The sequence below is a fragment of the Ovis aries genome, chromosome 15, assembly GCF_016772045.2.
Source record: "Ovis aries strain OAR_USU_Benz2616 breed Rambouillet chromosome 15, ARS-UI_Ramb_v3.0, whole genome shotgun sequence".
NCBI lineage: Eukaryota > Metazoa > Chordata > Mammalia > Artiodactyla > Bovidae > Ovis > Ovis aries.
The window spans coordinates 81467416-81480864 of record NC_056068.1 but is presented as its reverse complement, the minus strand read 5'-3'; the positions used below and the strand labels follow the sequence as shown (position 1 = coordinate 81480864).

The 13449-nt window shown below is 46.8% G+C and overlaps 1 protein-coding gene across 1 annotated transcript; it reads left to right on the top strand.

Moving 5' to 3' along the window:
- The first annotated feature begins 2823 nt into the window (after positions 1-2823).
- On the top strand, positions 2824-3790 carry LOC101112925 (olfactory receptor 10V1). Its single transcript, XM_012096475.4, is given in 3 exon segments — positions 2824-2842; positions 2845-3584; positions 3617-3790. Coding segments are annotated over 3 exon segments (933 nt in total).
- Positions 3791-13449: the final 9659 nt, after the last annotated feature.

Sequence of the window (13449 nt, the reverse complement as noted above, 5' to 3'; positions counted from 1 at the left end):
TAATAGTACATGTTTACTAAAATGGTTTATGCAGGTGTCCCCAACCTCTGGGATCTAATGTCTGATGATTTGAAGTGGAGCTGATGTAATAATAATAGAAATAAAGTACACAACAAATATAATGTGCTTAAATCATCCCAAAACCATCTCCCCCAATGCCGGTCCATGGAAAAACTGTCTTCCAAGAAACAGGTCCCTGGTGCCAGAAGGGTTTGGGACCACTGGAATGGATAAAATAAGCTAACCCAAGTAAGTATTCAACACTTTCACTTTGTCTGGGACTTAACTTGGAATAAATGATCATTTGTCATAGGACAGAGCCCTTGTCCTCCAGGAACCTCGAATATAATGTGGAACAGAACATACAGATACAGTAAAGACTGTACATTAGCCCTAAAATCAAAACACTATGAGTGACAAAGAATTCGGAGAAAGGAGAGAGATTTAAACCGGAGCGTTCCAGAAAGGCCTCGCAAAAGAACATGACCTAGAATTTTAAAAGCGGGCAGGATCTGCATTAGGCAAAGAAGGAGAAGTTTTCTAGCTAGAAGGAAAACAGAATTATATGAAGCGGAAAGGTGAAAGATAGATAAGAGGCCGATGAGTAGGCTACATGGTGCATAGCAGGGATAACCAAGGGATATCCATCCTCAGTGGGATCGGCTGAAAAAGTCAGACCCAAGAGAGACTGTGGATAACCAGCAGACGGGTGTGAAAGCCGTCATTTAATAAACAAGAAGGCATTACAAAACCTTAAGCAGATGAATTATGTGATCATGGAGAGCAAGATGAATTATAGAGAGAAAAGAAGAGAAATGGAAGGTTAGAAGGAAGGCCATCACAAAAATCCCAATGGAAGGTAACAGCGGATAGAACTGATGGGGCAGTGGGGAGGCGCCAAAGCAGAGGATGTGCGGGATCTTCTCACTGCTTGAGCGCTCGTTTCCTTTCGGCTGCCCTGGGCCCTCACTGCTGCTTGCAGGCTTTCCCCGGGTGCTGGGAGCTGGGCTGCTCCTCGTTGCGGCGGCTTCTCTGCTGCAGCGCATGCGCTCGGGGGACGCAGGACCAGTAGTTGCGGCCCGCAGCGTGTGCAGTCTTCCCAGACCAGATTCTTAACGAAGGACAGGGAAGGCCTTCGTTTCTGTTTTAAAGCTGATCGGCAGTGCTGTGCTGGTTTCAGGCACAGCACGATGGCTCAGCTACACATACATACACATCTACTCCTTTGCAAAGTCTTCTCCCATGTAGGTCGTCACAGAGCAGTGAGCACTGCTCCCTGTGCTATAGAGCAGGTCCTTGCTGGTTATCGACTTTAAGTATAGCCCGGTGTACATGTCAATCCTGGGCTTCCCTGGTAGCTCAGCTGGTAAAGAATCCACCTGCAATGCAGGAGACCCCAGTTCAATTCCTGGGTCCGGAGAAGGGACAGGCTACCCACTCCAGCATTCTTGGGCTCCCCTGGTTGCTCAGATGGTAAAGAAATCACCTGCAATCTGGGAGACCTGGTTCGATCTCCGGGTCGGGAAGATCCCCTGAAGGAGGGCATGACAACCCACTCCAGTGCCCTTGCCTGGAGAATCCCATGGACAGAGGAGCCTGGCGGGCTGCAGTCCGTGGGGTCGCAAAGAGTCAGACACGACTGAGCAACTAAGCAAAACACCTGTCAATCCCAAACTTCCAGTCTATCCCTCCACCCACTGGGTGTGTTCTCTGTGAGTCTTTTTCTGTTTTGTAAATAAGTTCATTTGTATCTTTTTTTTAGATTTTGCACATAAGTGATATCATATTAGTCTTTAGAGATGAGAAATTCTAAAGGACAGTATCAGTGTTTAGGGACAAATAAATACTAATATTATTGGATAAAGGAGAGGAAGCAAAACAAATCAACAAAGTCTCCAGGTTTTACACTGAATTACAGAGTTTGTTCAATTTCCTGGCGTGTAGTTGCTGTGCCACGCTATCTTCGTTTCTGCTGCACAGAAGAGCACATCAGCTATTCACACACACATGTCCCCTCTTTTCTGGGTTTCCTCTCCATTCAGGTCACCACACAGCATTCAGCAGAGTCCCCTGTGCTGTGCTGGGTTCTCCTTAGGTATCTGCTTTATACACAGCATCAACTGTGATGCGTGTGAACTGTGGAGCTTCTGATACAACATCACAATGCCCGGTGTTCTTTAAACTGTGACACGCATCTACTTATATGTTCCTAAAACTTTTTATTTCAAGTTTCCCGTGATGAACTGATACCTTTATCTGTTTTGTAAATTTGAACTTTAAATTGACTTTATCCATTCGTTTGTTCAGAAATACTTCTTGAGAAATATTCTTTGCCAGGTACTGTGCTAGAGACGGGAGTTAAAGTAAAGGTCGTCAGAACCCCCACCACCGAGGAGTTCTCGGTCTTCAGCGTAGGAAGGAAAAGGGAGGAAGGTGAGAGAGGGCCAAACTATAAATCGCAATGTCACCTGCTCGGCTGTAAAAGGAAAGCTGCCGAAGTACCTCTGTGCATGGAGGAGTTGGGAAAGCATCATGTTAAAAGAGAGGCCTAGAACGGGGGAAAGACATGGTCAGGGACCACGGCGGGGACCTACTGTGCAGCGCGGGGAGCTCCGCGCAGTGACATGTGGACGCCTGGATGGGAGGGCCGTCTGGGGGAGAACGGATACACGGACGTGTATGCTGAGTCCCTTCACTGTTCACCTGAAACTTTCGCAGTACTGTCAATCAGCTATACCCCAACAGAAAACAAAAGGTTAAATTTAAAAGAGATGCCTAGAGACTCCTGTCACCTTCCCTTTTCATAGGTCCAGTGCGGTACCCATGGAGGAAATAAATAAAACGGCAAGGTGCAGTTCTCCTTTCGTCCATCCTCAGCCGACCCTAAGGTCCAGGCGCTGATTTTCGTGGCCTTCCTGGCGGTGTACCTGACCAGCCTGCGTGGAAATGCGCTCATTGCCCTTACTGTTCAGATCAGTCATCCCCTCCGCACCCCCATATGCGTTTTCCTGGCTAACCTGGCAGCTCTGGAAATCCTCTGTACATCTTGCATCACGCCCCTGGCCTTGGCAAACCTTCTTTCAATGGGCACAACCCCCATTTCTATCGCCGGATGTGGTGCCCAGATGTTTTTCTTCGTCTTCCTGGGAGGGGCTGACGGCGTCCTGCTCGCAGCCATGGCTTACGAGCGGTTGATAGCGATCCGTTACCCTTTAGGGTACACCCTCCTCATGAGCGGGCCCTTGTGTGTGGCGCTGATGGTGGGGGCCCTGGTACTAGGGTTCTTGCTGTCGCTACCGCTGACTGCTTTAATCTTCCGCCTCCCGTTCTGCAACAATAGTGAAATCTACCACTTCTTCCGCCACATGCCCGCTGCCATGCGCCTGGCTTGCGCGGACACGCACGTTCACCAGAGCGCTCTGTACGCCATCAGCTTCATCAGCCTAAGCATTCCCCTCTCGGTGGTCTCCGTCTCCTCCGTCTTCATCGTGGGGACCGTCTTCCGGATCCGGCCCGCGGAAGGGCGCCGCCGGGCCTGCTCCACGTGCTCCTCTCGCCTCTCGGTGCTCCTCTCGCCTCTCGGCGCTCCTCTCGCCTCTCGGCGGTCCTCCCGCAGGACGCCTGCACCAGCTTCATATATCTGTCCCCGAGGTCCAGCTACTCTCCTGAGTCGGGCCGGGTGGTGTCAGTGGTCTACACCTTCATCACTGCCATCTTAAACCCCTTGATCTATAGCATGAGGAACAAAGAACTGAAAACTGCCCTCAGGAGGGCACTACGCGGGCTCTAGGTCGGCTGGTTCTGTGACTTATTTAAATCAGGACACTTCTGAGAATGAAATGGGACGCTGTTAATAATTATGCCCGGATGGTTTGCAGGAGCCGAGAGTGTACGCCACAGTGACATGGTGTTGTAGGAGCACCGGAGGACGTGGATGCTACCCACTGAAATGAAGCTTTACCACACAGGGCGGCGCAGTGTCCTAGGCGCGGATGGAGGAGAAGCATTTACTTATTGGACATCTGCTGGGAATGAGGAACGTTATGTGGGTTCTCTCCCTTACGCCATCATAAGTATCGTCTTCTTTACTCTAGAAGAGAAAACTGAAGTGCTAGCAGAATATATGCCAGGATGAGAAGGCTCGCATCAGAAACCTAAAGACGAAGCGGACTCCACACAGCGCCGCTCTCCTTGCCCTAGGCTTGCTCTGCCAGTGGGAACATGTGTTACCTTGTACAAGTCTCTCTAAGCCTCTAGACTTCAGTTTCCTTATTTCTGAGAAAACAAAGCTGAGCTAGAAGATTCCACCTGTTCCTTCAAATGTCATCAGTTCCATTCAGTTCAGTCGCTCAGTCGTGTCTGACTCTTTGCGACCTCATTAACCGCAGCACACCAGGCCTCCCTGTCCATCACCAACTCCCAGAGTTCACCCAGACTCACGTCCATTGAGTCAGTGATGCCATCCAGCCATCTCATCCTCTGGCGTCCCCTCCTCCCTCTGCCCCCAATCCCTCCCAACATTAGGGTCTTTTCCAGTGAGTCAACTCTTCCCATGAGGTGGCCAAAATATTGGACTTTCAGCTTCAGCATGAGTCCTTCCAATGAACACCCAGGACTGATCTCCTTCAGAATGGACTGGTTGGATCTCCTTGCAGTCCAAGGGACTCTCAAGACTCTTCTCCAACACCACAGTTCAAAAGCATCAATTCTTTGGTGCTCAGCCTTCTTCACAGTCCAACTCTCACATCCATACATGACCACAGGAAACACCATAGCCTTGAGTAGACGGACCTTTGTTGGCAAAGTAATGTCTCTGCTTTTGAATATACTGTCTGGGTTGGTCATAACTTTCCTTCCAAGGAGTAAGCATCTTTTAATTTCATGGCTGCAATCACCATTTGCAGTGATTTTGGAGCCCAAAAAATAAAGTCTGACACTGTTTCCACTCTTTCCCCATCTATTCCCCATGAAGTGATGGGACCAGATGCCATGATCTTCGTTTTCTGAATGTTGAGCTTTAAGCCAACTTTTTCACTCTCCTCCTTCACTTTCATCAAGAGGCTTTTTAGTTCCTCTTCACTTTCTGTCATAAAGGTGGTGTCATCTGTGTATCTGAGGTTATTGATATTTCTCTCGACAATCTTGATTCCAGCCTGTGCTTCCTCCAGTCCAGCGTTTCTCATGATGTACTCTGCATAGAAGTTAAATAAGCAGGGTGACAATATACAGCCTTGACATACTCCTTTTTCTATTTGGAACCAGTCTATTGTTCCATGTTCAGTTCTAAGTGTTGCTTCCTGACCTGTATACAGGTTTCTCAAGAGGCAGGTCAAATGGTCTCATATTCGCATCTCTTCCAGAATTTTCCACAGTTTATTGTGATCCACATGGTTAAAGGCTTTGGCATAGTCAATAAAGCAGAAATAGATGTTTGTCTGGAACTCTCTTGCTTTTTCCATGATCCAGCAAATGTTGTCAATTTTATCTCTGGCTCCTTTGCCTTTTCTAAAACCAGCTTGAACATCTGGAAGTTCATGGTTCACGTACTGCTGAAACTTGGCTTGGAGAATTTTGAGCATTCCTTTACTAGCATGTGAGATGAGTGCAATTGTGTGGTAGTTTGAGCATTCTTTGGCATTGCCTTTCTTTGGGATTGGAATGAAAACTGACCTTTTCCAGTCCTGTGGCCACTGCTAGGTTTTCCACATTTGCTGGCATATTGAGTGCAGCACTTTCATAGCATCATCTTTCAGGATTCGAAACAGCTCAACTGGAATTCCATCACCTCCACTAGCTTTGTTCATAGTGATGCTTTCTAAGGCCCACTTGATTTCGCATTCCAGGATGTCTGGCTCTAGATGAGTGATCACACCATCGTGATTATCTGGGTCATGAAGATCTTTTTTTGTACAGTTCTTCTGTGTATTCTTGCCACCTCTTCTTAATATCTTCTGCCTCTGTTAGGTCCACACCATTTCTGTCCTTTATCGAGCCCATCTTTGCATGTAATGTTCCCTTGGTATCTCTAATTTTCTTGAAGAGATCTCTAGTTTTCCCATTCTGTTGTTTTCCTCTATTTCTTTGCATTAATCACTGAGGAAGACTTTTTTAAAAATCTGCTTGCTATTCTTTGGAACTCTGCATTCAGATGGGAATATCTTTCTTTTTCTCCTTTGCTTTTCACTTCTCTTCTTTTCACAGCTATTTGTAAGGCCTCCCCACACAGCCATTTTGCTTTTCTGCATTTCTTTTCCATGGGGATGGTCTTGATCCCTGTCTTCTGTACAATGTCACGAACCTCATTCCATAGTTCATCAGGCACTCTGTCTATCAGATCTAGGCCCTTAAGTCTATTTCTCACTTCCACTGTATAATCATAAGGGATTTGATTTAGGTCATACCTGAATGGTCTAGTGGTTTTCCCTACTTTCTTCAATTTAAGTCTGAATTTGGCAATAAGGAGTTCATGATCTGAGCCACAGTCAGCTCCTGGTCTTGTTTTTGCTGACTGTATAGAGCTTCTCCATCTTTGGCTGCAAAGAACATAATCAATCTGATTTTGGCATTGACCATCTGGTGATGTCCATGTGTAGAGTCTTCTCTTGTGTTGTTGGAAGAGGGTGTTTGCTATGATCAGGGCATTCTCTTGGCAAAACTCTATTAGTCTTTGCCCTGCTTCATTCTGTACTCCAAGGCCAAATTTGCCTGTTACTCCAGGTGTTTCCTGACTTCCTACTTTTGCGTTCCAGTCGGATATAATGAAAAGGACATCTTTTTGGGGTGTTAGTTCTAAAAGGTCTTGTAGGTCTTCATAGAACCTTTCAGCTTTAGCCTCCTCAGCATTACTGGTTGGGGCATAGGCTTGGATTACCATGATATTTAATGGTTTGCCTTGGAAATGAACAGAGATCATTCTGTCATTTTGAGATTGCATCCAAGTACTGCATTTTGGACTCTTTTGTTGACCATGATGGCTACTCCATTTCTTCTAAGGGATTCCTGCCCGCAGTAGTAGATACAATGGTCATCTGAGTTACATTCACCCATTAATTTTTACTTTTACCTGTGAACTGTATTTTTATTAATTCATCTTGATCATTTTAGTCTCATAAATATGAATCAAATACCGTTTTCCTTGTTTCTTTCTTTCTTTTATTGGCTGTGCCACACGGGCATGTGGGATCTTACGTCCCTGACCAGGGATGGAACCCAATCCTTGCGTTGGAAGCACAGAGTCTTGACCACAGGACCACCAGGCAGGCCCCCAAGGGCAGCTTTCATAGGCCTCTCGATGCCGCCTGACCATGATTTGTTTTACTAACGCACAAGCAAACCTTTTTATTTAACACTGATACATTGTGCTTTTATTGGTTTTGGAGTGACCCAAACTGACAAAGTGATCTTCAGGATTTATTTCATTCATCAGAATTTTATGTCACGGCCAAAATTATAATTGCATTTCATTTTCCTTCTCCAAGTCATTGACAAATATCTAGAATAGGCCAGGATGAATGCAGTCTTCCTCCTTGGGAACTGTCGTCCAACGAGATAGAAAGCTGCTCAGCTAATACCAGCTGTGGTGCAGTGTCTCCATGGGGACCTGCCCCAGGACACCCCATAGTCCTGTATCCGTGCTTCTAGGTGACCTCTGTCCTCCATGGACATGTGACTCGCTCTGGTCACCAGGACGTCCGCGAAGGTGCCACAGGCAGCGGTCCCCCTCCCCCTGTCCTCTCTTGCTGTCCTAAGACTGACCTGTGAAGAGGCCAGGGCTAGGGCGACACCCCACGGAGCAGAAACTGGACACCAAGCTGAGGCTCCCGAGACCAGCCCCAGTCAAGCCACCGGCTGTCTGAAGCCACACGAGTGACCCCAGCAAGACCAGCAGAAGGACTGCCCAGCTGAGCTAGCCTAAATGCTGACCCACAGAAGCCTGGGAAAATAAAATGCCTGCTATTTGAAGTTTGGAGTGGTTCCTTGTGCAGCAAAAAAGTAACCGATTCACCATACACCCAGACTAAACCATCTCTTCAAGAAGGACATCATGGAGAGCGTATCAAATCCTTTCATACAATCAAATTACCCTAAAACACTTATAAACCTGGCCATTTAGAAGCCTTATCCTCGGGTGACACGCATTTGGCACATCTGAGTAACTTCCTGTGGACTCTTGGTCATCACTGGTTTCTTGGTTGGTTGGTTGGTTTTGAAGAGAATCGCTACTTTATCTTTTTTAATATTTCTTTATTGGGCTGTGCTGGGTCTTAGTAGTGGCATACAGGATCTCTAGTTGGTAGGTGGGATCTCAGGTAAGTGGGCTGTCTACATGGACTGCAGATTACAGGTCAGAAATTGTCCCACACCAGTCAAACACATGGAGAATATTCACGTGTGTAATGTATAATTGGGCTTCCCTGGTGGCACAGCAGTAAAGAACCCTCCTGCCAATGCAGGAAACCTGGGCTCCATCCCTGGGCTGGGAGGATCCCCTGGAGAAGGGAATGGCAGCCCACTCCAGTGTTCTTGCCTGGAAAACTCCATGGCAAGAGAAGCGTGGTGGGCTATAGTCCCTCAGAAAAGAGTCGGACATGACTTAGCAACTAAACAACAACAATTTATAATTCACACACACACACACACACACACACACACACACACGGGTAATGCACTAGGTGCTCTCTGACTTTTGCGGTTGTGTACCGCTTGTTCAGGATACGGCAACTTGGTCTGTACATAACCTATTCCAACCACCCTCTGGTGAGTCTTCACGTACCAGCTTTAGACTTCCCAGACTCCCTAGCAACTAGGATATTATTTGCTTTCCACCAACCAAATGCAGTCCCTTAAGACATGGATTGGAGCCCAGTAACCTGGAGAAGGAAGTGTCCTGAGCGTGAGGCTTCCATGCTGCTGCTGAGAGTCGAGCACCTGAGTTGCGGTTCTGGAGTCAAACATTCCGTCTTTGGGGACTCCCTGCTCCCCCGACCCTTTCAGTTAAACAACCTGGTTCCTCGGGAGGACAGTTCTGCGTTGTAGAGTCTCTCCTGGAGTCTGAGCCTAGAGCCCACCTCTCCACCCCTTTCAATGATTTTTCAGTGATTTATGGCTCACTACGTTCCATCTTTTCTGTTTAAACTATGGAAGATGGTTAGAAGCTAGATGCTATCCCACCATCGCTTCCCTTTTCTGCACCATTTCTAAAAGCGTCATTTATCTGTTTATTCTTGGTGGTTCTGGGTCTCTGTCTCTGTGAGCGGGCGTTCTCCAGTCATTGCTGGGGCGACTCTCCAGCTGCGATGCTGCGGCATCTCCCTGCCGGGGTTTCTCCTGTCGCAGAGCCTGGGCCCTCGGGCACGTGGGCTCAGTAGTCGTGTCTCCCAGCTTAGAGCACAGGCTCGGTAGCTGTGGCGCGTGGGCTAAGTTGCTCTGCAGCGTGTGGGATCTTCCTAGACCAGGGATTGAACCCATGTCCCAGGCATTGGCAGGCAATTCTTTACCTCTGAGCCCCCAGGGAAGCCCACCTTTTACATACTTTTAAAGGACACGTAATTTTATTTCGAGCTACTTAGCCCAGCAGCGCATGAACTGAAAAGGCTTCCCTGGCAGCCCTCTCACGCAGAACATGCGACAGCGCTGAGCCTGGGCGTCCTGTGTGCTGGGATGTAACGACATCGCTGCATCCAGAACACGGCACTGCTCCTATTTACCTCTCTCAGTACACTCTGACCTCTTGGGAGTAAGAAACTATTTCCATCAGCTTGGGATCTAGAGATCTCAAAAACACTACGTTAATTCAATCATCATTGACTTGCAGCCATTCTTTCAGGGCCGGCTCACCTCCACCGCAAAGCCTCCCTGACTCTTATCGTCTGTCCATCCTCAACTATGCTAACATCTCTTTCAAGGGGCAGTCTCACTTTGGACTTTGTTGTTAGGGAAACATTTCTGGCCTTTCTAACAAAACCTTGGGAGATAAAGCTGTGTTTTATCTCCCAAGTCAGACACTGACCTCACTGATGCCAGAGACCATACCTAATATGTCTTTGAATATCTCATAAATTTACCACCATGAACAACTGCACTCATCTCACACGCTAGCAAAGCAATGCTCAAAATTCCCTAAGCCAGGCTTCAATAGTATGTGAACCGTGAACTTCCAGATGTTCAAGCTAGATTTAGAAAAGGCAGAGGAACCAGAGATCAAATTACCAACATCTGCTGGATCATTGAAAAAGCAAGAGAATTCCAGAAAAACATCTATTTCTGCTTTATTGACTATGCCAAAGCCTTTGACTGTGTGGATCACAACAAAATGTGGAAAATTCTTCAAGAGATGGGAATACCAGACCATCTGACCTGCTTCCTGAGAAACCTATATGCAGGTCAGGAAGCAACAGTTATAACTGGACATGGAACAACAGACTGGTTCCAAATTGGAAAAGGAGTACATCGAGCCTGTATATTGTCACCCTGCTTATTTAACTTCTGTGCAGAGTACATCATGAGAAACGCTGGACTGGAAGAAACACAAGCTGGAATCAAGATTGCCGGGAGAAATATCAATAACCTCAGATATGCAGATGACACCACACTTATGGCAGAAAGTGAAGAGGAACTAAAAAGCCTTTTGATGAAAGTCAAAGAGGAGAGTGAAAAAGGTGGCTTAAAGCTCAACATTCAAAAAGCTAAGATCATGGCTTCCAGTCCCATCACTTCATGGCAAAAACATGGGGAAACAGTGGAAACAGTGACAGACCTTATTTTCTTAGACTCCAAAATCACTGGAGATGGTGACTGCAGCTTTGAAATTAAAAGACACTTGCTCCTTGGAAGAAAAGCTATGAAAAACCTAGACAACATATTGAAAAGCAGAGACGTTACTTTGCCAACAAAGGTCTGTCTAGTCAAGGCTGTGGTTTTTCCAGTGGTCATGTATGGGTGTGAGAGTTGGACTATGAAGAAAGCTGAGCACCGAGGAATTGATGCTTTTGAACTGTGGTGTTGGAGAAGACTCTTGAGAGTCCCTTGGACTGCAAGGAGATCCAACCAGTCCATCCTAAAGGGGATCAGTCCTCGGTGTTCATTGCAGGGACTGATGCTGAAGCTGAAACTCCAATACTTTGGCCACCTGATGGGAAGAACTGACTCACTGGAAAAGACCCCGATGCTGGGAAAGATTGAGGGCAGGAGGAGAAGGGGATGACAGAGGATGGGCTGGTTGGATGGCATCACCAACTCGATGGACATATAGTTTGAGCCAACTCTGGGAGTTGGTGATGGACAGGGAGGCCTGGTGTGCTGCAGTCCATGGGGTCGCAGAGTCGGATATGACTGAGCGACTGAACTGAACTGAATGCATGACACTCAAAAAAAAAAAAATCATCTGGAGAAGTGCAGGTTAAATAACCTAATGGAAGAAACAGAACACACCAGTCAAAGCACAGAAATACTTCAAAGACTAACACAGACCATAAGAAACACAGTCTTCCTTAGCTCTCCGACACCGCTCTTGATTAAACGCATAGGAAGACGCACTGCGCTTAGGGCCTGACACCCAGCCCTTCCTCTGCGACTGTCTTTCAGGGCTCCCAGCCTCTTTGTCATCGTTGTCTTCAGGGATCCCCGCGTGGGGGAAGCCCCCAGCTGTGCACAGAAACAGCCTTTCTTTATCCTTAATAGCGAGGCGCTTCTGGTTCAGTGACAACTTTTCAATAAAGTCTGAGTCTCCTAGAAGTGACTTCCTAGCAACGTACGTCACCGCCTTATTCACACAACTCCAGGCAATGTCATATTATTCACACTTCATGGGATGCTTGGGGATATTACTATTTTTGTTATTGAAAGAAAGAAAGAATGGAGGAGGGAAGGAAGGAAAGGAAGGGAGGGAGGGAGAGTGGGAAGTGGGCAAGGGAGAGGGGGAGGAAGAAAAGAGATAAGGGAAGGTGAGAGGGAGGGAAGGAGGGAAGTGGAGCCCAGGTCGCAGGCATGTTGTCTGCTGCCTCTCCCTGGGGAAGGCGGAAAGCGCCTTCCTCTAAAGTGTAACAGGATGGTAGTTCTGCTCCAGCTGCAGTGATCCTACAGGTCTAGGTTGTAACCTCCGACTTCCTTCCTTCCTTCATTCAACGGTCACCAACTGAGCATCTTCGATGTATGGCAACCTGGAACATACTGAGAACGCCACAGGGCATGGACAGAGAAGACGGTCGCCTCATGGAGATTACGATCTAATGGGAAAGACAGAAAGCAAACAAAGAAGATAAGTGTATTTCAAGAAGATAAGTGTATTTCAAGGTGGACTCTCTGCACTGTGCCGATCCGTTGACTAAGGTTAAGGGTGATGTAAGATGCTCTTAGGATGAGTTGGGTTTTTTGAGCACAAGCCACTTGTTCTCCTTGCTTGGTCCTGAAATAAACCTTTCTCTGCTCAGACAACAACAACAAAAAAAAAAAACAAGAAAAAGATGCTATTAAGAAACAGGCCTATATGCAATGTCCTATTGAGTGCTAGGAGGAAGCCATGGCTCTAAATTCTAACCAGGGTCCCGTGGTATATAGAGAAGTAAGGAAATCAAAGATGCAGTGAAAACAGTCTTGGCCTACTTTACATGTTTGTGTCAGCCTGCTAATAAATTCTGGTGCTAAAACAACAGAAAAGATAATTACAGGCTGCAATATTTTCCATAAAGGCGATCAACATGGTGACATAAACTGGGGAACATTTATTTTATTTCCTAAGTGAATATTTCTTTATTTGGCCATGCAGTCATAGCTGCGGCATGCGGGACCTTTAACTGTGATGTGCAAACTCCGTTGCAGCATGTGGGATCCCGTTCCCTGACCAAGGGTCCAACCTGGCCCCCTGCACTGGGAGCTTGGCGTCTTAGCCACGCGCCACCAGGGAAGTCCAGGGGCCTATCTGTTTAGAAAGGACTGGGAGTGTCTACACACTGCCCTCAGCTTCCCCTATTGTTAACGTTATTAAAGTACATTTGTCATTACTAATCAACCAATTCTTAAGAACTAAATTTCATACTTTATTCACATATTACCTTTTTTCTGTTCAAGTATCCCATTCACTTGATACCACATAACCCAGTAGTCGTGTCCCTTAAGGTTCTTCTTGGCTGTGAGTTTCTTAGACTTTGCTTATTTTTAATAGCCTTGACAGTTTTGAGACGTTCTGGTCAGGTATTTTGCTGAATTTCCTTCAGATTGAATTTTTCTGACAGTGAGACAAAGGGTTCTGAGCTTTGGGAAGAAAGACACGGAGGTGAAGCATCATTCTAACCACATCGTGTCAAGGGTTCATACTGAAAACACGGCTTCCCTGTTGACACTGACTTTGATCGCCAGATGGAGGTTGCGATTGTCAGGTTCTCCAGCGTAAATGTACCCTTTTTTCTCCCTTCCCATATTTTTCTGGGGGGAAGGAAGTCAGCACTTACTTTC